Source organism: Columba livia, chromosome 17 (genome assembly GCF_036013475.1).
Source record: "Columba livia isolate bColLiv1 breed racing homer chromosome 17, bColLiv1.pat.W.v2, whole genome shotgun sequence".
Classification (NCBI taxonomy): domain Eukaryota; kingdom Metazoa; phylum Chordata; class Aves; order Columbiformes; family Columbidae; genus Columba; species Columba livia.
Window position 1 is genome coordinate 5,675,812 of NC_088618.1, and position 23,704 is coordinate 5,699,515.

Consider the following 23,704-nt stretch of genomic DNA (forward strand, 5'->3'; position numbering starts at 1 on the left):
AGTATAAACCAGGGTTCGAAAAGTTAAAAACAACATTAGAATTAATTTTACTTGGTGAATTAGGAAAGAAAGACTATTATGAATTGGTATGGTACAGTTACAATATTTGGTCTCTGAATTTTTTAAAAAACATAAGTTTCACAGTATCAAAAGTGCTTGTTTATAAGAAATGTAGTGTAACAACAGTGGTGGTTGCATTTTTGATTATGAATAATTTAGTGGGTGTAAAAACAGCTTTCTGCAGCATTTTAAAAAATTGAACAGTGCTCAGTTTACATAATTTCTCTTCATAACAATAAATATAAATAAATTTACAAATAGTAATACTGCCTAGCACAAGAACAGACAGAAGCACAATACACAAGACTATAAACAAACCTAATATTTTCTTAAAAAATCCTACAAATAGACATAATTCCTAAAACCTTCTACCCAGCAATCAGTTTCACAATTCAGTAGTACCACTTGCTTCTCGGGGTAAGGACTTGGTTTTTAAGCCTAGATATAACAGTTGTCTGCTATGGGCTTGATTTTTTTAATTTTCAGTATTTTTGCTCCTTTTTTCCTACCTCACAACAATAAATTAGCAGTAGTTACATCAGAAAAGCGTTAGTGGTGCAAGTGTCTCCAGAAACTGTATGGGGTCTTTGTTCGGTGGCAATAGTTATTTGGCAATTTAAGAAAAAACCTCTATGTGGTTCATGATCAAGCAGTTTGGACTCCAATTTGCAGCCCCATGACTTGTGTTGGCTTCTGTAGAGGTGGTGACCAAACAGCAGCCGCATATGAGCCTGGATCACAGTGTCGATTAAATGTATTTGCCTTCACTGGACTGTTTTTTAGCTCAGTTCCATTCCAGTGAAAGTTCCTGCTGCCTGATGCCTTCCAGCTCCTTCTCAAGAGCTCACTCGTCCTGCAAGACAAGTGTCTGTGTCCCTTCCTCCGTCTTGCCATTGGTGCCAGTGGTTCTGCTAGTGACAGTTCAAGTATTTTGACATCACATGCTGCATCCCAGGAAATGCCAAGACATCCTGGGCATTTGCAGGAGAAACTCTTCTGCTGCTTTCAGGTCAGATTTTAACCGTGGGAGAAACTGGCCGCGGAGCAGGATGTCTGTGGGACGGTGCGAAGCTCAGAGCAGAGCGATGGGTTTGTTGCCTTGGGGGTTCATGTACTGAGCTGCCGCCACGTTGTCCAGGGAGGTGTACGTGGTGTAAAGGCCGGTGACCTGCACGTCGGGGAAGGAGCGATCGCTGCCGCTGGAGATGGGGATGAGGCCAGGGGTGCCCAGGTCACAGTCTGAGAGGTGGAGCGGGGAGTTGCTGAAGGCACCCAGGGTATCGAGGCTGAAGCTCTCTTCTTTCATTTCCTCCCAGATGTTACCTTTAAAAGATTAAATTCTGGTCACAGCAACACATCCAGCCTACCCAGGCACGGTATGGTGGGGTCAGTCCATAACTAAAGGGCTTTACCCGCTATTTAGAACCAGTGTCACTTGCAGGTGGTACCATCTGTAGTGCAAAAGTGGTAAATGCATCTGTTCTCCCCAAATCCCCTGGTTCCCGCAGGAGTCCAGACTGTTCCAGGCCACATCTCTCCACTACATGCTAACCGGAACCCCCATGGCCACGCTGGGCATAGCCACAAACCAGGGAAGATCTGCTTTCACAGAAGGGAAGAACCAAGGCAGGAGTAGAACTGTGGTTTGCTGGGGGCAGAGCGACATAGTGTCCCAAATCCAGCTCGCTGGATGTCCCTGCCTGCATCTCCTGCCATGCCTGCGCCTGGCCTGAGAAGGCTGTTACTGTCCCACCCAGCGCTGGGCAGAAATGTCCTGAGGAAGCCAGGGACATGACCCTGCAGCAGCCACAACCCAGCACGAGGTTTTAGCTGTTACATCCCACCCCGGAGCACCCTGCTGAGGACCCTGCTTATGTGTTTGGTGAAGGGTTGTGAAGCACTGGAACAGGCTGCCCAGGGCAGTGATGGAGTCACCATCCCTGGAGTGGTTTAAAAGTTGTCTATATTAGGTTATTAGTGACATGTTTTAGTGCCAAGGTTGGGTTAGCAGTTGGACTTGATGATCTTAAGAGTCTCTTCCAACCAAGATTTTTCTATTCTATGGCTCATAACCACATAAAGCACGCCACCCCCCACCTCAGCTTCATTCTCCCATACCTTGCAATGCAAAATCCATAATGCTTGGGTCAAGAGCATCCACCTCGGTGTTCATGTCTGCCGTCACGTTGAGGAAGTCAGGCGGCGTGCGTCCCACGGGGTGGTGGCTCAGAGGGCTGTGGCTGTGGCTCATGTCGGGCAGGGTGTGCAGAGGAGGCGTTTGCGCAGGCGCTGGCGAGTCCGGGGCGATGCGCGCCTGGGTCTGGATCTGGTGGTGGAGCGGGAGGGACTGCAGCGAGAGCGTCATGATGGGCTGAGGCTGCAGCTGGGACATGGAGATTCGGCCTTGAGCCGCTGCCACGTGGTTCAGGGTGGAGATCTCGGGCTCTGCCTGTTTGCTGGGCCGCCTGCAGCTCTCCGGTCTGTCAGTGATCAGCTTGTCCAGCTCCTCTGCACAAGCGATACCCATTCCCGGGGGAGAAGAGAGACAGTTTAATGAAATGCCATCTGCTTCCCTTCCCTTCGCCTTCATCCTTGTTGACTTCCCTCCTAACCCCTAACTCAGCTAAAGAAATGATCACACGAGACTTACACAGAGCACCCAAGACAGCCCTGAAGTGTAACTTCAGCCCTACCTGGGTTAGCCATGCTCCTTTGGATAGCAGCCAAGTCCTTCCGCTTCCACTTCTGCATCTCCTCTTCCATCTTGTCGATCTTGGCAGGATTGAGAGCCCACAGGCAGCCCTTGCGAGAGGTGCCGCTCAGCTTGTTCTCCACCTTCTCAAAACACTTGTTCAGGGAAAGGTTGTGGCGCACAGAGTTCTTCCAGCCGTCAGGGGCTGTCTGAAAGAGGCACGGGGACATTAGCGAAATAAGCCACAAACAAAGTGTTTGTGATGTTCTTACTTCCACCTGCCAGGCGTTACGCATACCTTGAAGTAGGGGAAGTGCTCCTTCATGAAGCTGTAGATCTCGCTGACGGGCAGACTCCCTGTTTTGCTGTTCTTCAGCGCCATAGCGATCAGGCAACTACAGAAACACAGGAAACAACAACAGGTTGTGTATGCTCAGCCATCGCTCCTTCTTCTGGCCTGGCAACCTTGGACCTATCTCTTGAGACAGAAAGAGCTGCCTGACCATGGCATTACCTTTTGCAAGCACTTACAAGTCACCCTGTGACCCTGCAGATCTTACTTCTCTGTGCTATTACTCTGACTTCATGCTGATCTCCAGGAACCAGTTTGCTTGTTCATTCCCATTGCCCTTCAGAGGCAGAACTCCTGGGCAGATGATGGGATTTTTGTTCCCTTTGGAAGGAATCGACCCCTCATCCTACCACAGCTATAGTGTTACAACAGGTGTAGGCAAGATGCCCTTCTGCTCTCTACTCACCTGTACGAGTAGATGGGCTTGGGGTAATGCTTTGGGTGCAGCTCTTGGGTGGCGTGAGGAGCGAGGCGCGGCTGAGCGTAGTGTGGCTGTGTCCCGTAGGATGGGTTGTAGATCGCTGCTGGGTTACACTGTGTGCGGGAGGGAAAGAAGGAAAATGTCAAATGCAGGATGTAGGTTTAGGGATATTTTAATGTTTTTATTTTAAGAAAGTTCTAGAGATCGTCTTGGTAGGTACTTCAAGACACAGAGCACGAGCAAATAGCAGTACCTGTTGTGTGTTCTGTGCTAGCGTGAACACCTGCTGTGAATGAGGAGGAGGAAAGAGCTGTTGCTGTGTTTGTAAACCAGGAGATGGCTGCCCACCTACAGCATACTGGCTCATCTGCCGAGATGAAGACAACAGACGTGTCAGTCTTGAAATTACCGATATTTTTTCCTAAGAAGTGGTGCAATAATAAGCCATGGAGGCTTGCTCTTACATTTGCTCCATGTGTTGAAATAGAATTCAGTCCCAGGATCCCCTGTGGCAGGCTGGCCTGGACATGAATCATGGCTCCAGGGGCTCCTGTCGAGTGCATATTGCTCGCCACAGGCCCTGTTTGGAGAAAGTAAAGGTAACATTCACATGCAAGTACACTTAAGAAAAGACCGCTAACATTTATTTTTAATAGATGCAGTTGAACACAGCTGAGCTCTGAAGTGGATAATCGCACCTCTTGGTGCCTTTCCATCCCAAAAGAACCCAGAGCATTGCACAGATTGCAAAGGTGACATCAGCTGTTTTGAAAACCTGTTATGCAGGGAATGAAAGATGACAGCTGTTTAACAGTCCACAGTGGTGTTACGCACACAGTATCTTACAAAAGAAAAAAAAACACATTCAGCACTATGTGTACTGCAGAAGGATCTGTATGCCTTCAGGAGTAAGTGTGTTTACCTAAAGGATGTTCAGAAAGGAAAGAAAGGCGTTCAGTGAGTCTATGCTGTAAGTCTGTATGAAGAAAACAGGTAAGGGGTAAATCACAGAATCACACAGTGTCAGGGATTGGAAGGGACCTGGAAAGCTCATCCAGTGCAATCCCCCCATGGAGCAGGAACACCCAGATGAGGTTACACAGGAAGGTGTCCAGATGAGTTTTGAATATTTCCAGAGAAGGAGGCTCCACAACCTCCCTGCAGCCTGTTCCAGGCTCTGGCACCCTCACCATGAAGAAGTTTCCTCTCATATTTAAGTGGAACCTCCTGTGTTCCAGTTTGTACCCATTACCCCTTGTCCTATCACTGGTGTCACCAAAATGAGGTGCTCTTAATTTTACCAATGTTGAAACAAACAAGAAAGACTCATTACCTAATTTCAAAGCTGTTGAAAACCTCTGAAATGCAAGTCTAAAGCACCTTGGCCCACATTCACACAAGGCACCAGCAATTACCCTGAGCAGAAATGCCAGCAGGATCCTAAGATCTCATCCCTGCTCAGGCACTGCCTCTCGAAACAAAGGAAACGGATCAGCAAGGAGACAACAGGCTGCAGGTCAGCAGGCTGTGTTGCTTAAAGAGCAGTTATTTCACATCCTGATGCTTTACCTGGCTGATGTAGCATCGCGTTCTGGGCACCAAGGCTAAAATCCATCCTTCCACTGGCCATCTGCTGCAACCGAGGGACATCAACAGATGTCAGCCAGGACAGGGACTGCAGGTCACTGGGGAGGTCATCGTCACTCAGCTGGGGCGGGTCGGAAGCCAAGAGTCTGCAAAAGAGCAGGAAGGGTCAGCAGGGAGCGGAGGTGCTGCTGCTCTGTCCCCGGGAGAGGGGGCAGGACTGGGATGCCAAAGCTCATGTAGGTCAGTGGGGAAAATATGTCAGGCTGGAATTCAGTTTGGAGAACTCATGTGCAACCTCTGGTTTCACAGCTGGTTACCTCCGCCCTTTACCTAATGATGATTTGAAACACTCGGTTAAGAAAACCTCTTGTGCAGTATTTGTGGGGGAAGAAGGTATAAGAACCCAGAGGAGAAACTGCCTAGAAAAAAAAAGCAACGCTGATTCATTATTTTCACGTTTGTTGGAAATGGGCCCTTGTTTGGCCTTGCTGCAGAAGGAACCTGTCAGACCGCCTGCTTGTACCAACAAAGCCCCGTCAGAGCCACAACAAGCTGCTTTTGCTGGAAAGCTCCATTTTTGACACATTTTGCGTGCTCCATCCCACCTGCTTTGTTTGGCTTTAGGGGTGCACATGGTACCGAACAGAACTATTGAAATATCCGCACAGTACTCAAAAATTCCTGTGTGGTCAAAGTCAATAAACGAACTATCGCAAATGAAGGATTAAACTACTTTTACTTATGTTAAGCACTGTTACCTTGAGGAGTAAAGCAGGAATTAGAACATGTCAGGAGGTTATCATTAGATACCCAGGGTAAACCCAAAGGGATTCACGTTCAGCAAAACATCTTTCTCTATCAGAACAACAAGTTTATTTGGATGTAGCTGATTTTGCTTTCAAAACAAAGGCTTTAAAAAGCTCTCTCATGGATGTGTTAAAGCCAGCTGTGTGGTACTAAAGTGTGTTTGTTGCCAAATGAAGATGCAGAAGCCTTAAATAAATCTGGTCTCTTGCTGAAGCATCTTTTACGTTTTACACGTTTCTAAATCAGCTTAAAAGAATAAGGCAGGGCTCTAGTGCCCGGCTGCCCCGGAGCTTTCAGCTCCTCTATTCATGATTTCCAGAAACACATATCAAAGTTCCCTAAACTATTATCTGGGAGATCTTTAAAACAGAATGTAATTTATTTGTTTGTAAAAAGATTTTGAAAAGAAGAAAAGGAAAAAAACAAAACAAAACAAAACCCAAACAACAAACACCACATACCAGGAGCCAAAAGCTCAAATCCCAGCCAAAAACCATCTTCAAGTCCCTCTCGCAGCCTACGCTGTTTTCTTTCTCCTACTGTAGTTATAGTGCAATAATTAGCATTGCCATGGTTACCGCTGTTCAGTTATTTTGTGAAGCCGGGGACTTAAATACATAAAAAGACTATCAGGTGACAGCTCTCCTGGCCTGGAGATTGGCTGGATTGGAAGTAAACAAGAGCATTAAATGATTTGAAAAATGGGCAGGCTCATGTGGTTTGCAACAGTTGGGCCCATTCATGGGAAGCCGATAACCCATTGTGCATCCAACGACCGCTGGCACGTGGCCTCGATTGTTTTTGGGATTCTTGCTTAATTGTTTTTTGGGTTTTGTTTTTTTTTCACTCCTCCCTCCTCCTTTTTACAAACCTCACATTAATCTGGCTGAATGACAGGCGACACACAACACACATCCACATGCCATCTGGCACCCCGGTCCCTGCCAGTCCTCCCAGACAAGTCAGTTCCTCCAACAAATAACGGGGTCAGATGGGCGGCGAGGGTCAGCACCCACCGCACACGCCTCCTGTCAGCGACGGATCCCGCTCCTGCCCCCCTGTCCCCGTCACCGCACCAGCCGCTCCGCACCGCGGGCACCGCCGCAGCCGTCCCGCCTTGAGAAAGAAATGTTTGGGGGAAATAAAGGCTTGTGCTCCATGGTCAGCCCAGGCGTGCTCGTCCTGGGGATCTCTCCATCCGTGGACACCAGCACAACCTGCGAGTCCCCCGCTGGGCACAGCGTGTCCCCTGGAGCATCGTCGGGATGCGGAGCCACACGCTCCCTCCCTCTGCGGGTCCAGACTGGGCAAGGAAGGTGACTGAGCTTCTAAGTTGATATAACAGCCACTAGGCTCTGTTTTAAATACAGTAACTAGACAAGTGTGTGCAACAGCTCTTTTTACAAGATGAAGCTGTTTCCTCCCCTTCCCTATCCTAGCATGGCACAACAGTTCGAATTTCAGTTACATTTCTTTTAAAATCATCTGTTCACATATACATTTTTTTAAAATGGAGTTATTAGCTCTCAAAATAACTGTTTTCATTAATAATGGGTTAGAAAGTATATTTAATCAGAATACAGTATTTCACATTTAAGGCTTATTCTTCAGGTTGTCTTAAAAACCAATGTTAAATTTTATGTGTCTCAAGGAAGGTGAAACTGCTTAAAGTATGCCCATCACTGTCTGAGGTGTTTTAAACAGCGAGATACATTCTGCAGTATGAAACCACCTTATCTGACGGTACGCAGGCTCAGTGTGTGTCTGCTGTTGGTGAAGAAATGCTGATTTAACCACCCCTGGGAAGAGCTGTGCACAGTAACAGCTTTAATCTCACAGGGTTCAATCTTTCTGACCTGAAAAATCACCTGTGCCAAGCCAGCTACAACTATATAAGTACGTATTATAATATCATGTGTACTTGGATTCTGTTCCCCTCAGCCACCCTTCTCATCTCACGTTTGAGGGCAAACCTCAGGAGTCGGAGATCCTCGGCTGGGCGTTCGTGGCCCTGGCACAATGGGGCACTGTGGTAAAAGCAGCCACTGCCTTTCACTGCATGTAAATGAGATAAATAGTGATACGCTGTAATTAATGCACACTACGGAAAATGTCCCCCGCTGCACATTCCCCAGGGCTGTCTGGGACATAGGCTGAGCTACTCAGCCCCTGCAAAGAAAAGGTTACAGTCACACCCAATGGGTGGCAAACATGACATTATTTTTAAAGGTGTGTTGAAATTACGCGACTCCGTTTTCACCCTTCTCCTTTCACAGCTAGGCAGGAAAACACCCTCCTGTTTCTGTGTGTTTCTGTCCTAGAAAGGCACCTGCATCAGTAAGAACCCGCACGCTGCTGAGGATTTGAGCCCCAGTTCTCCTCTTTGTATCAGAGGATGCTGGGGTCCTGAGAAAAGTGCCCTGAGAGCTATGGCAGATGACACAGAAATGCTCAGAGGTAGCATTAGTCTTTGCTATCTGTTCCATTATGCACGGCCTGAAATATTTATCTAATCAGGGCAATAGATCTCGGCCACCAACCAGCCTGTGCAAAGTTTACTTTTCTGGGATTGGGAAAAATATCCCTTGGAATGAGACCCCTTTCCAGATTCCCCAGTATTGAGCTCCAGACGTTCCTGTCTGCAGTCACACGGAAGCTGGGAGCACATCGGCTGGTGGTCCCTAGAGCCTGTCAGCCTTGCTGGAAGGAAGAGCAGAAATGAGGGAGCTTTCCAGGGACAACCAGCAAGTCCCTCCTCAGCTACGGCTCAAGAAGTTTTGGATTATGGGAACCAAAGCTAGTGAGGAAAAAGCGAATAATATGATTACCCTGTCAGGTGTTGCTGTTCTCCTTTTCTTACACCACAGTTCAGAAGAGAAGAGGATTCTCCCAAAACCTTCTGCAGAGGTACTTAGTGCTATCAGAACAACATATAGATGTGGTCCTGGAGACTTTTATATATTTCAGCTCTGAGTTTCATAACCCTTCATTACATCATTTTTGGTATGGGATAAAGGGAAAGTGAATCACAAGTGACCTACGTGATTAGTTTAAGCCTGAGAGGAAGCAAGGAGCGATGTCAGCGCTGAGCTCCCAGCCGCTCGCTCCTGCTCTGTGTTACCCACAAAACCATCCTGAGGTTCGGATTTGCCGAGTGCAGCTGTTATCTGACTCCACAATCTGTTTTGCTACAAAAAACAAACAAAACACTAAACCTGCGGCTTATGTAAAAACGAGCTTTTCCTTTATGCGAAGAGGTGTAGAAGTACCAGACACTACAGAAATGTTTTCTATTAAAACCAGGAGCATTGTCTATCTGGGAAGCTATTTTTTCCTTTAACATCGTTTCAGCTGCTGTTCATTAGCACTGAGCTGACCTGTCTGCATGGGACTTTGTGTAGTTATTTACTCCAGTGTAAAGGGAATATAAAATATACTACCCTTTGATTTGCAGTGTTGTAAGAACCCATCTCAAGTGTATTACTTGCTGCGGCCAAGTAGCAATTCTGCTTTCTGCACATTTGAGATATTTTAAATGGGTAAAATTAGAGTGGTGTGCCGTGAGCATCTGAGATCTCACAGCAGTGCTGAAAATGTCCAAATTCCTTCTCTGTTTCCTCGTTCTGAATGGAAGGTCAGGCACTGGATGTGAGGTGGGGCATGAACCTTGTTCTGGTGTCACCTGAGACAGACGAGCACGAGAAGCCACCGGGACATTGCCGGGGTACAAACCAGTCCCCACAAACCAGCCTGTAACTGCAAGAGCATTTGAGAAGCAAGGGCCACAATTTTTTATTAATACCGATTAGCACATTTCAGGAACTGCATAGGAAACAGTTGAGCTAATCCACTTAAATCAATCCACAGCAGCCCGAGTTTGACTGATTCCTAGGAGGTTTCTCACATTTTTTTGAAAGAATGAAGCAACTACTGTGATGAAATTCCTCCGACACATCGAGTCATTATCTCACTCCCTGTCAGACACACATGGTGTCAAGGGAATGGACACTGACATTTTCTTCAGGAACAATTACGGTTTCGTTAGTTCTGCATTTGGAACCTTTTGTCTGCAGAAATTTCCTCCGTGCAAACTCCCAGGCTCCCTCCATCCCTGGGGTGACAGTCGGGTCCTGAGCTGCCGCTCGCTCTCCAGAAACCCAAGTGCCAAACCAGAGCTGAGAGCACCACTTAGGACACCTAAAATGTACCGCATGTCGGCAAAATAAAGACTTTTCACCTTTTTCACCACTATAATGCAGTCACGCCAAGGGTGTAGGGAATGTGGCAGTTGCGTGTTTATGTGACTCTGCTTCTTAATATGATTTTAAGCTAAGCTATGATAGCGTAAAGTGATTATTACAAGAAAAATGTAATCAGACTATCTAATGAGCTAATAAATATAGATTTTTAAAAACCAAAGGGACAATGAAGTAGGGTGAAGGAGGATATAGCCTAATAATATGTTGAATAATTAACGACTGAGTCACAACTTTTGATCAAAGAGTTAACTATTTAAAACTAAATTCCTGTGTAACATGTATAGAAATTCATTTCAAGGCCTTCAAAATACTACGTAAGACTTCTATCAACTGGAAATGCGAAGTAATATTAAAAAATAGAAATATGGTCACAAAATATTGAGTTGCAAAACACGAAGTTATAGTTTATCTTGTTGATCTAGATTTAGCATTACATCTTAAGTAATACTATTTCCTCAAATAAAATGATACACTTTAGTTATTTATTTCAAGATAGAGATGCCACATTGTTACCTAGAGTGATGATTTGATTCCTTAATTTTGGATCTTGACATACTCCAAATAATCCATTGCAAGTTATGCTTTGCCTCTCTTCTAATGGCCTGTTTTTCATGTCATAAGTTATTCTTTTATATGTAATAAACCACATGTAACTGTCCCTAGTTTGGGAATGGGAGAGTCCCTGAGAAAAACAAACATGCTGCTGCATTCGAAAACCAGGAACGTTGAATTAGGATAACACTGAACCTTCCCCAGGAGAGAACTTACAGGTCTGTAAGTGTTTTTGCAGCCTTAGTCCAGGCCCACCTGAGCCTCCCGTCTGCCTCCCTGGGGCTCCTGTTGCTCATGCTCAGCACATGAAATCTCAGTCTGTGCTTCACAGCAGATCTTTCACTTCTGTGCTGTTGTGTATGTTAAATCAAATTAGGCTGGGGAAGGATAGATTGCACGTTTCAATTAAAAATATTGCTTGAAGACCACAGTGTTCATGAGCTGAAGAACTTCGTTTCTCAGAGACCAGCTCCACTGAAGACCATAGGAGCTCCCCTCTAATTCAGTAGCCTTTGAGTTGGCTCCTATCATTTACATAACTTTGTGCTGAATAACCACAAGCGCACCACTGCGTAGTAAACTTGTAGTCTGCCTATTGCTTTGATTTAAACATAAAATATTTACAACTAAGACAGAGCATCAGATTTTTAATTATATTTAATAAGAATAAAGTGTTAAGGTTTTAAAAAATCCCATTGTGCTACAATTATCTACTTTTATGAAATGTAAAATGAAGTCTTTAGAAATATTTGTCACTACTACAGTTGTGAAAATATTGAAGGTAGTGGTATTTTCTCTGGGAGAGTAAGAGAGGCAGCTGCTAATATGAAGTATTACTTTGCACTGGTAGCCAGGCAGTGACAGTGCCATAAATATATAATCATCAGAGAAAAGATGATGGCCCTTAGTCATTCCTGAACAGCAGGATGTTTTATATCCCACAGTTGCATCGGTGGAGGAGATATTTGTCTGAAATCATTTTACTGTGGAGCAAATAGTCCCTGGACTTTGCATAGCAGCCTAATCCTCACCACTACCCTATTGCCACATCAAATCTACTATAGATGCTTTGGATGCACAGGATTAAAAGACCTGCTGCAATCAGAGGTTTTTATTTCCTGGTCCACTACGAAAAATATATATATATATATATATAAAATCCTGTAGTTTCAAATTTAAAGCGTAAAAACTCATCGGTGTTTGCCGATTTGGTCCCTGCTCGCACACCCATGCGCTCCCCTCCCTTTCTGCGTTTCCTCCCACACGCCCGCAGGAAAGGCCGGTCCCCTCCACATCCAACCGCCCCATTGAAAGGTTCCAAGTGAGACAGAAGAGTGTTCTCAGCACAGCCCCAGCCTCCCGCTCACTAATTGGAGGCCATTCCCCGTTTTGCGGAGCCTTGATGCTCCCCCATGGCGCACTCGGGACTGTGGGTTCCAGTCTTGGACTGTGGTGACAGCAGGAGAGTAAACAGAGCTGATAGAATTTGACAGGTCTATTCTTTTCTTAAAATCATTCAGTCTAAAAGATTTTCTTTTACATAATCCAAAGTGTTTTCTCATGAAGTAGGACAAATACTGCTCTGCATTTATAGTGCAGTTCAGATTTTATGCATTTTTATCAGAATTTGCCACTATTAAATGAGGTCAAATAATTCATTTTAAAGCTGCATTAAAGAAATCACAAGTGGGTTAAAAACTTTAGAGAACTTCAAGTTCAAAACGCTTAACAGAGAACTGAAAGTAGTTTTTAAAAGCAGCTGACTTCTGAATAAAAGAAGAAACTCTTACAATTCCTTTACTGGCAATAAGATAAATCCTATCTTTCTCCTCAAAAACAGCGTTTATTTCTGCAGCTACGAGTTAAAGAATAGTTCTCTCCATAAAAAGGGTCTTTGTTAAGGTGGTATGTTCTTCAGGGCACTGAAGATACAGACTTAAATGTAAGTACCGAGAAGTCTCTCTCATACGTACCCTTCATTAAATACTGAACAATTTCTTTACAAATACTTACATAGCCAACGAAAATGCCTAGAGCAAACTGTGCTTTAATAAACAGCAAAAGAGAGTTCCACAAACCTTTTTCCACAGTGGTTTCAGAGAGTATAACAAATCACTTGTTGAGCTGCAAGAGGCTGCAGTGCAGCGTTTGCATTTTGAATAGAGGCTGATAGAAGAATACCTGCGGCTGGCCACTTTCACCCAGAGAAATGGGGGAAAACACCCTCAGGCTGGGAGGAAGGCGGTGGTCTCTTGCTCCTCATTTTAAAACAATATATATATATATTTTTTCTTTTACTGTGAGAACCAGATCACATTCTGCTATTCCATGTTTCTTGGAACTTCGCATCATGTGATGAAATGCAACCTAACTTAACCCAGCACACTGTAATTCATGCAGAACTATCCCGTCACTTCTAACAATGCTTTGAAGCGATAAATGGATGCATAGTGGTACAGGTAAGTTATCAAAGTCTGTTGACAGATCTAGGTTTGTTCCCATTGATATTAGAAGAACTTTGACAGGAGGCAGTGCTCTGGAGTACTACATAAGTACCTGTTGTAATGAAAAACTTTCCTAGTGTCTATTGCACTTCATTTAGTGTCTCTGTGACTGCTTCGAAACAATGCAAAATGTGATCTGAAAGGGAACTTCTGAATAATTACTCTTTAACAAGAACATCATTCTCTGGCAACACTCATACAGTAGAGAGAGCTTACTGGAAGCTCTCAGCCCAAGGCTTTGAAGGTGTATTTATCAAGCATAGGTTAGTATAAAAGTACTTTAAACAGGAATGCTCCTAAAGAAGCAATACATTGTAACCAGTGACCAGCTTAGAAATCTAATTTAGAGTGGAAAAATGATAATGATGTAGTTAACTTTAAAATATATATATATAGATTTCTATATGCTCAGGGTATTTTTAGGACATAATGAGAAAACAACATCAGTTAGCAGGCTGTGAGAGCGCAGTGCGTATTTTTGAAATGGATAAAAGCCTCACCTGTACTCCTGTGACGGGTGGTGGTTTTGCCCTGCATTCCTAATGATTCCTGACATTATGGACGGGATATCACTTTCTATCATCTCCTTGGCAAAAGACAAGAACAGAGAAGCAGCGGGTGAGGCAGCAGCCGCTATCCAGCACTTCAGGAGGCACAAAACCCCGGCTCAGACCCAGGACTAGAGTAAAGCCCGATCTATATCACCTTTACCTCCGTTTGCATTGGTTTATTTGGGACAGGCAATGCAGGAAAATGTTTTACGGGGGAAACAAACAAACGAAAAAAGGCTCAGAAAGGGAACGTAGCTCCTGATGGAGGGAGCATCAATGGACTGCGGGCTCGGCGGGCGGCTGGGATGTCGGTACTGGGAGCCCCGGAGTCAGCCGGGGAAGGCTCCCACCTCGGGGCTGCTCTGAAACTCCTACAGAAGCAGCCGCGAAGCGTTAAGGAGAAGCAAGCGATGGTCTGAGTGCGCCCAGGGCAGCCCGGGGAACCGAGCCCGCTGCCCGCCGAGCCACCCCGGGCAGCGCCGGAGCAGCCCCGCGTCCCGCCGCCCCGACCCCCCGCACCTCCCGGCCCGGCCCTGCCGGCTCCTTCCACAAACCTGGCGGGCCGGGGCCCGGGGGCCCGGCCGGAGCTCCGCGGCTGCGGCGCGGCGGGGTCTCCCTCTGAGGGGCGGGGTTCGGGGGGGCTGGAGCTGCCCCGACGGGGATGGAGCCGGCGGCTCGGAGCCGCGACGAGTCGCGGCGGGGCCGGGCTCCGGCGCGTTTTTAAATTTCCCTCTCAGGAGCTGTCCAGCCTGGAGCATGCGCGGCCGGGGGCCGCCCGCAGGGTCAGGGCCGGGGCAGGGCCGGGGGAGCGCGGCGTTTCCCGGCAGCCGCCGCAGCGCCGAGCGACCCCCGCGGCCCCCCGGGCCCGCCCCGCCAGCGCCCGCGGGACCCAGCCGTGGGAGGGCGGACGGGCTGGGCAGGGGCGGTAAAAAAAAAAAGGGGAAAAAAGCACCCAAACCACAGCCCAACTTTTTGCAACTTTCCAGAGAGCGGAAGGGGGAGGGGGACCCACCCAGCTGGTTCAAACGGGCACCGGCGGTTTGAGCGGGGGGGGATAAATGTGTGAGGAGGAGGGAGGCGGGGGCTGCCTTGCGGACCGGCCCCTGCAGAGCCGCCCGCCCCGGAGGGCGCTTGCGCCGGTGCCCGCGGAGAGCGGGTCAGACCCCCGCTCGGCCGCGGCGGGAAGCGGGGTGGAGGCCGCGCCTGGGGCCGCCTCTCCCCGCCCGCCCGCCGCTGGGCCCGCCGTGCCTGGCCCGGCCTCCACCCCCTGCGCCTCCGCGGGAAGGTGCCCGGGAACGCCCGGCAGCTCTCTCAGGCGGGCCCGGCGGCGGGCAGCGCCCGGGGGAGGCGCCGTGTCCCCCCGTCCCGCTGCCGCCTCAGCGGTGAGGGGCTGCAGCGCTGGGCTGCGAGGAACCCCGGGGGGACAAAATGGCTTTTCGGGGGGGTTAGAGAGGAAGCGGGTCCCTGCCCCGTGGAGCGGGCTCTCGCCCCATGGGCCTGTAGGGAGGCGAGAGGAGCTGTTCCCTTGTGGGGTGGGCAGGGGAAGGTGCCCATGGTGGCCCCCGGGGACGGGGGTAGGGGGGCTGGGCGTACCGGGAGGTCACTGAGTGGGCCAGAGAGCAAGGTGTCTGGTGGGTGTGAGCACCTTTGTTTACCTAGGCAAACGCATTAAAAAAAAAAGGAAATGGAGGAATTCGGTCTGATAGCCATACTGGTAGTTCATCTTTCACCAAATGGTTTTGAAGTGTGGTGCACACATCAGATAGTGAAGTCTGACAGTAAAGGCGTGAGGTTGGGATGGTGTTACCTCCACGTACCAGAGAGACGGGGTGAAACAGCTGAGCCAAGGCCAAACCCCGTCCCAGCGGAGGGACAGCCCCAGAAACTATCAGCCTGGACTTGCGGGGTCTTTTAGTAAGACCGGAGTTTTCATCCCAAAAGTCCATTGTCAAAACAGGGACCAACCATACTTGTCCTGAAAGGGGCCTTTATGTAGAAGCAGTTTGAAATTGGTGACGAGACCAGATTTGGACTCTGCATAAAACAAACGTGTAAATACTGCAAGTATACTTGCAGAATGAAAACCCAAAAAAAAATCTCACGAGAAATTTATTTCCTTGTGCTTGACCGTTTACTGCATGGCATAGAGGGAATGAAATGCGAAGATGGGAGATCTTTTCTTCTGCTCCTAACGACAATCTGTTCACTTTGATGAGCATCAAATCTCTGTTAATTACTGACAATAGAAATGGGCAGTAATCAATACTTCTCAGCATCAAGGCCTATACCAAGCACATCTGGAGAACCAAAACAGAAGAAAGGGCAAAGGCATAATACCTCCACAGCCTAAGACATGGAGTTTACACAGTTGCAAGTGTTCCCTTACTTACAGTGACATGTTACTCTGTTTTGTAACTGATTACAAAGTGAACTTAGTTGTTATATACTTACCTTGTAACTTAATATTTTTTTTTAAAAAAAAAAAGAAAATGCGTTCCTCTAGCTTAATATTTGCAGGCGGGGTAAAGATAAAACAGCATTTCTTTTAGGCTTTCCTGGAATCCACTCAAGCTGTTGTGCTGAACTTTCACTCGACTGGTTTCCTTGCAGCGATGCGTTTGGTGCAGATTCGTTTCTCTCGTTCAGGTGATTGGCAAACTCCTGCTCGGAAGGGCCAGATTGTGGCAGGTAAGGAGGACAAGGGTGGCTCATACCCATCTTGTTCACTAGGGGAGCTTAAACTGAAATGTGAAGGGATAAAGAGCTTAGTTCTCCAAACACTGAGGAGAGTACATAGCAAGTTGCAACAAGGAAAGTTCTAGTTAAATATTACGAAGGAAATTTTCACAATGAGGGCAGTCCAACGTGATAACGGTGAGTTTCTGCCCTTGGAGATGCTCAGAATGTGACTGGACTGGGCTCTGAGCAAAATTGGTCTGCTTTGGCGCTGCTTTGAGCAGAGGTTTGGAGCAGAGACCTCCGGAGCTTGTTTCCAGCCTCAATTACTGTGTGACTCCACAACAGTGACACATAGCGCTCCTTGGGAAACACGCACATGAATTTTTGCAGGCTGAGGTTTTGACAAGTGTTAAGCAGAGCAGGTGGTGGAGTCTACCAGTTACCAGCTAAAACACTGTTAAAATTATCAAACAGTTTGAAAAGCAGAATCTCTGCAGTAAGCACCTAACCTTAGAAGTTACCATTAGTGTTTTTGCTGTTACTTCCATGTATGTTTTCAGAAGTTCTTTGACTGCTCTGTGTTATGTCAGCATAAAGTTTGAGTGCAGGTGAGCTACAAGTTGATGATCGGATTCAGAGAGATGGACCGTAACCATTTTTTCTTTGTTTTAGGTATTTCTCACCCAGTTAATGTTACATTGGAGACGTTATGCTGTCCAAGAGAATGGCATGAAAACAGCGTGAAAAGGAATATCAGTGAGTATTGTTTTCTTACATACACAAGCTGGGTTCCTTTACATGATTTAAAATGAGACAATGCAAAATATGGCCAACTGTTTTTATTTATAGTCTTGTGTAAGTTAAGGAATAGGGCAAGTTCACCTGACACGAGTGAAGCTATTATTGCTGTGAATATTAGCAAAGAAATGAGCATTAGGTGTTTCTATTTATCCAATTTCTATCTAATTTATTTTGGCAGCATGTAAAATCACATGTAGCCTTTCAAATAATATAATGTTCAGCATTAAAATTCTTCCTTTCTTTGGAGGAACTAGTTTGTAGCAAAGAAATAATGCAATAAAACAACAGAGGCAAAGGAAGGATTTACTTTGTAAAGGCATTGGCTTCCTTGTGTGTGAATTCCTCCTAAAATCAGCTCAAATTTCTATAGACTATCATTCAAGCTGTAGTACATTTCTTTGGATGTTGGACTGAATTCATTTTGCTACCAGCTGAGGTCATCAGAAAACAACTTTGGTTTTTTTTCCCTGCTCTCAAGTGTGCTTTGAAATAAAATAAGAGAGAGTTGAGGAACCCTCAAAGCCAGAGAGTTATGGGATCTTGTGTAAAATGAAAGTATTTCCCCCACCTCAGACCAAGCTGGGCTGGGACTCAGGCTTCTGTGTTGAACCCAGCATGGCTGAAAAGCAGCTTCATGTTTACTCAGCATCATTTTTTGTAAAAGGACATCAGTGTGTCCTGACCCTTGATCTTCTTACTCCTCATTTGGCATGTTTTCTGATTTTAGTTTTCATCCTTCTTCAGCTGGGTATCTAAAATGTGTGGAGGAAATAATGATGTGAACTGAGATTGGTGCCCTCTGTTTAGTGAAACAGGTGCTTCTAAAAAGTGGTTGTTGCTGCTTAAAAGGGAATAATTTCCCTGCACATTTCAAGCCAGCTTTGTTTTATGTGAAAGAGTGGGTTCTTTAGCTCCTCCTTTATTTACCCCATGCTTCTACAATTCATCTCTCTGTTCCACTCAGTACAAAAGTGAAATATTCTATTTACATTTTCAACTGCAGTTTCATCACACACATTCTCAGTCCCTGAAGAAAATGGGAAGGACGTTACACTTCATCACCCTGCCAGTGCATGGACTCTCAGTTTGTGTTTGTATTCATTCCCTCAGAAATAAAAAGCAACTGTTTCAGTTACCCAAAGGTTCTTTTCGCAAGATGTGTGCATTCATATTTGAATTAAACTCATATGCAAGTGGATTCCACACAACCCATTTTAAATACAGGACATTTTAAAAGCTTCCTCCTTTTTTTACAATGCAAAAGCAATGACCGTTTTTTTTTGTTTTTTTTGGAATACTGTATTGTAACAAATTGTACTTAAAAATCATTTAGTGTGAAATTGCAGATTAATCCCATAGGGATGGGGTTTTAGTGCTCGTCTGGCCACTTGGGAGCATACAGATGGTGGATCTGGGTTTTACAAAAGGCACAATCACTGATTACATGCATGGATGTAACGGACAAAAAGGCCTTCCTCACGGCTAAGGTAAGGAAAACCCACTGGAGGTCCTAGCGCCTGGCTTGTTCAGAAAAAGCTACCTTTTAAAATGCCTTTGCTGTGGAAAAGGTTCATGATATCTGTCACAAACAAAGGGATACATTTTACACCCTTTAGAATCCCATTTTTACTTTCTAAACCTATTGCTACTTTTCTTATTCCTTTTTTTGGTGTGTGTGTGTTGCATCTTTAGGCAACAAACAAACCGTGATACCTTTAGTAGGAGTTTGGCAGCTTCCAACTATCGCTGTTGCTAAAACTCCTGCCTGCTGTTCCCTGTTCAGCAGAAGCCGTTGTGCTCTGTGTGAGGTGCTGCTAGTCTGCTCTGTGAGAAATTCATCTTCATCCTCATGAAGATGGTATTGCTGCCCTGTACAGCCGTGAAGTTCAAACCACCATCTGACCTACTCCCTGATTTTAATGTTAAATTGTTAATACTTAGGAAGAAAATAATCACAGGTGTAATCCACCACAGTGCGTCCGGGTTCATAAGGGTAAGGTGTATCATCAGAAGGAGAAGCTGCTTTGCTGGTATTGTGACTTAATTTTAGAATGCAGCATTACTGAATAATTTTGAAGTTCAGAAAAAGATTAGTTGGGGGTAGTTGTTCTTTTTACCTCAACTTTTCTCATTGCATGTGTCTTAGAATTCCTCTAAAATATGAAACAGAACTATCCATTTGATATATACTTTCCTCTGAGGCTGAAACCAACTCACTGCTGCACATTTGCAGAGTGCCTAGAAAATTTGGCCTGGGGCTTCTAAATGCCCCTGTAACAGAAATAATGCGGAGCCATTATTGCACGTGCTGTAAGAGCTGGCAGAACTGCAAAAACAGACCCACTAGGACACACAAAGCCTGACAATCTGTTTATAATTTAGCCACTTAAACCTAAGCATAGCACAATTTTATCTTTGTGTGGTCTACAAGAATATTTTGCTTTGATACATGTCTATTTTGGGGCAAAACATTGTTTATGGACAGTGTAATTATGCAGTGCGATGGTTATTACATACAATATTATGAAGCAAGTGTTGTGACAAGAGAATTCTGGTTGGCTGACGTGTTTTCCACCACTTCAAATGTCCAACATAATTGCTCTTATCACAGGCTGTTAGCAGATTTTAACCCTCAACACTTTATTAACGAGAAAGGGATCCCCGAGAAATGTAGCTTTAGTGTATTTTTACTTAGCCTGCAGTGAAATAGTTACTTTCAGAAGTACAATGCTTAATAAAATAGTGTAGAAATGAGAAAAATTGGGAATGAAGCTAAAATTATTTCCTTGGACTGTTCCGTCATAGATATTGTGTCATGTATGACAATTAGTGTCAGCATGTGCGGAAGGCAGCATCCCCTTTGTCAAACATGTAGGTATAGAAGCTTGGAATAAACTCTTACTGCCACCCTGAACTTTTAATGTCCTGAATTTATGCAGTGATGTTAGAACAAATCCTTGTACTATGTAAGAATAGTGCTAATGCTTTTATTTAGCCTTTGTGGGATAAAATGTATACCTTTATTTTTATTATTTTTTTCAAATACAGAGGAAATCAATATGCTGCTGGCTGATGGGTATAATTTGCAATGTAGTTTGTCATTAAAAGGGACTATTTCAGCAACAGAGAGCGCTGCAAACAGAGACATCAGTTTCAGTCTCTTCATTGCTCTTTTGCAGACTGTGGTGTATGTACAGCTTAGAACACTGCAGAGAATCATGTGTAGGTCTCACCTATTTCTTTGCCATAGTACTGAGCGTTTCCTAAAATAATCTTTCTGATTGTTTTCAGCAAATCTCCATGGATTGTGCTGAGCAGATAATGACAATGAACACTTTTATCTATACCTATGCTCACGTACAGATTTTCCTCTTTGTAGGTGAAATGTTAAGCAAGAAGCAAAAAGGAAAACTTTACAGCTACCTGCATTCAGCTTTGGCTAAATTCACAACTTTTCGTCGTAGAAGCAATGAACATTGACTATGTAAGTACTCAGGGAAATTTGTCTTGGAGGGGTTATTTGTTGCCTTAGCTGAATCTCCAGCCCTTGAAGAGGAAGGCAGGTGTTTCGCACAGTGCTGGACACCTGGAACACACCTGGTTAGCGTCAGAGAGCCCAGGCTGCTCCACCTTGTGTCCCAGCAAGGCAGCTGTAGCGTCTCACCTCGACAGACTGGAATTAAGTTTGCCCAGTATGTTACTTGCTGAGCTGCAGAGAGGGGCAGGTGTCATCTGACCATCACAACCTGGCCACATTTACACTAATACTTCTTACATGGAAATACAGTGACAAGACAGCAGCTAGAGAAAGGACAAAGTCTAGCTTGGGATTTAAAATTTTGCAGAACTCAAGTTATCTTGATCGTGTTAAGCTTATTAACCCTGACTAGAAATACTCAAGTATTCTTCAAGGTTTCTGGAGAAAACCATTAATAACAAATTTACCTTTATTTTTTTTTTTTCTGACTTTCTATTTCTTCAATGTTTTCAGCATATACAATGACACATTTTGTATCAAAACCAAAATAACACCGATAGGATGTCATGGCAATACTCTAAATATGTAAAGCCCAAACACAGCTTGATAAGGGACTTTCATAATCTGTGATAGAGCAATTGATTTCCATTTTCATTCTAGCATCTGTAAGTCTTGCTCATAAAAGCAAATCTACTTTCCTGCCAGTTGTTCAAGAATTCTGGGTGTTTTCCAGGAGTCCTGGTTCTGAGTACATGAGTATTTGCAGAACTTTAACTTTAGAGGTGGAACTATCCTGCAGAAACCAACACTGTGATAATTCCTTTGAAGTCAGTGAGACTATCCACGTGAGCACAGACAAGCATGTACATATTTTTCTAAGGATCTAAGACTGAAAATTTAAGATCTCTTAATAAGGCCATCATCAAATTAACATAATCAAGAAGTGGTTCTATTATGAACAGCTTCTCTAGCAGGTATCCTACTACCTTAGCATCTCTGTTCTAAACAAAATCACAATTTAGATGAGTGTTGTTTCACTTTTATGTGACACAGAAATCTAATTAAACCATTTCTGCGCCTTCCCTGACCAAAATTCTTCATTTCAGTAATTAGAAGACACCACAGTACAGACACGCTGTTTCATCAGATTTTAGGCTACGAGACTTAAAACTAACATTTTCAAAAGCATTTCATGGTTTGAAAGAATGGTCAATTAACCTTCGGTTTCCTGTGGGGAACCCTGCAAAGACCTGTCAACAGTTCAGTTTAGAGAGATTTGTCCAGTGACCTACAAGGCCACGAAGTTCACGAATGCATGTAACAGTGTCATCATAGATTTGTTTCCTGGGTTACTATCACAAGAGAATAAACCACTTGTTTGGCAGTTTCTGCTACAGTACGTAGGTGACCAACTGACTGATGGGCAGCGCCCTGGTGCTACGATGCACTCCAGCGTAACCTGTTCAAAACTAGAACCACTCAACAGGAAAAAAGAAAATCTCCGGTATCTTCAGGATGAATTATGTGCTTCTCTTCCTTCCATAAGGTTCTCTTTTCTTTTTAAGATGGGGCCAGGGGGAATTCATTGACTGCCTGCTGAGTTTCTTTGTATTTGGACTTCTCTTCAAATGGCAGTGTAAGATAAACATCTGATTATTCTAGCGGTGACAGTCTTCAGATTTAAGTGATAGCAACATCTCACTTTTTATTCCAAATCAAGGGCATTCTGTGGAGCAGTAGAAATAGATTCAAGGGATGCACCTGCTGGAGAAAGTCAGGCGTACCCATTTGGAGCACTTTAAGAAAGATTCCACCGTCAAGCTACCGTGAGCTGAATTTCTTGTGAAATTGCAAAGAAACCAAGTGTCTGGTCCTCAAAAGAATATCTGGTTTCACGAAGAAGGCAGAACTAGCCATTAATAAAATAACCTCCTAGGTAGGATTTGATACATGGAAATTGAAATCTAGCAGTTGGCATTTGGCTTCGCTTTTATTTCAGTGCTGTATAAATGCAGAACGGTAGCACCAGTTTGCAAGCTGCATGAAGAAGTGATTTTTCTTTTACTCAGCATCAGAATGTTATGCCTGGCGCACCTGGCATAACATAAAAGACAATAGCCTGGTCTTTTGGTGTGTAATACTAGGGTTTCGTTACCTTCCTTTCAAGTTACGATTTAAATAAAGAAGTCTAGTTCAAGCTCCTTTTCTCATAATCATTTTCTTTTTGTTCATTGTTCCCTTTGAATATTGAGAACTGATGCCAGAGGTTCTTAGTGCTTCTGTTTTCCCAAGTGCTGCATGACATGAGCTGGATATGCTTCAGTCTTGAGGAAACATTGACATTTTTATATTACTTTTTTAAGACTGTATGATTTCTAAGGGCTGTGATTGAAATCTCTGCTCCGTTCTTCTGAGTGTTACACAGATGCAGAGATTGTCACGGCTCAGGCTCCAAAGATCTTCCTGCCCATGGTGATTGCCATTGCAGCAGAGTCACAGCGTGGGGACCAGCATGTGGGGCAGGTCAGGCAGCTTGTCACCCAGAGCCTGGGTGACCGTCCCTCAGCGCTTTCCAGCAAGAGGAGACACTAGAGGAAGGTGATAATGTTGGTCCTTTGTATTGCCAGTAACCTTACATTGTATTTTAGTAACTCGGTGTTTTTGTTGTTCTAATGTGGCCATGGAGAGTCTCCTCGTGAGGTTCTTAGGAGGGAAGTGTGAAGAAAAACCATGTCTCGAATTATAAATGTGCACATTCTGTCAGAATAAGTCACGCGGGGGAAAAGCTCAACTGCTCTTTCTTTCCTCACAAGTCACAGAGAACAGATTTAAAATGCAAAGCCTGACTTTGCAGGCCCGTACGTGTACGGGGGGAGGGGGAGCAGAGGATAAAATGCCATTGGCGGCACGTTGCACGATTGTCATTAGACATTGAGAAAGATATCATTAGATTAAAAAAAA

General features: G+C 45.0%; 1 protein-coding gene and 1 long non-coding RNA gene across 4 annotated transcripts; one reads left to right on the plus strand and one right to left on the minus strand.

Moving 5' to 3' along the window:
- Nucleotides 1-23: 23 nt before the first annotated feature.
- FOXN4 (forkhead box N4) lies at nucleotides 24-14,475 on the minus strand. Its single transcript, XM_065033578.1, has 10 exons — nucleotides 14,340-14,475; nucleotides 13,735-13,820; nucleotides 5,095-5,258; nucleotides 3,990-4,105; nucleotides 3,779-3,892; nucleotides 3,511-3,638; nucleotides 3,051-3,147; nucleotides 2,754-2,961; nucleotides 2,179-2,568; nucleotides 24-1,383 (listed from the first exon to the last, which is right to left on the minus strand). The coding sequence occupies exons 2-10, from the start codon at nucleotides 13,815-13,817 to the stop codon at nucleotides 1,133-1,135; spliced, it is 1,551 nt and encodes a 516-aa protein (XP_064889650.1). The 5' UTR covers nucleotides 13,818-13,820; nucleotides 14,340-14,475; the 3' UTR covers nucleotides 24-1,132.
- A 1,862-nt stretch (nucleotides 14,476-16,337) lies between these two features.
- Nucleotides 16,338-23,305, plus strand: LOC135575633 (uncharacterized). Of its 3 annotated transcripts, none has more exons than XR_010466782.1 (4): nucleotides 16,338-16,473; nucleotides 17,137-17,220; nucleotides 20,645-20,749; nucleotides 23,169-23,305. It is a non-coding gene; the product is annotated as an uncharacterized LOC135575633 (long non-coding RNA). The 3 variants fall into 3 exon arrangements; XR_010466781.1 differs by having other exon boundaries at nucleotides 23,159-23,286; XR_010466783.1 differs by lacking the exon at nucleotides 23,169-23,305 and adding an exon at nucleotides 22,464-22,575.
- The last annotated feature ends 399 nt before the right edge of the window (nucleotides 23,306-23,704 follow it).

Coding starts and splice junctions, on each gene's coding strand:
- FOXN4 (XM_065033578.1), bottom strand. CDS start 13,817: ATGATAGAAAGTGATATCCCGTCCATAATGTCAGGAATCATTAGGAAT. Junction 2,569..2,753: donor AAGGAGCATGGCTAACCCAG/GTAGGGCTGAAG, acceptor TCGCTTGTGCAG/AGGAGCTGGACAAGCTGATC. Junction 1,384..2,178: donor TATGGATTTTGCATTGCAAG/GTATGGGAGAAT, acceptor AATCTTTTAAAG/GTAACATCTGGGAGGAAATG.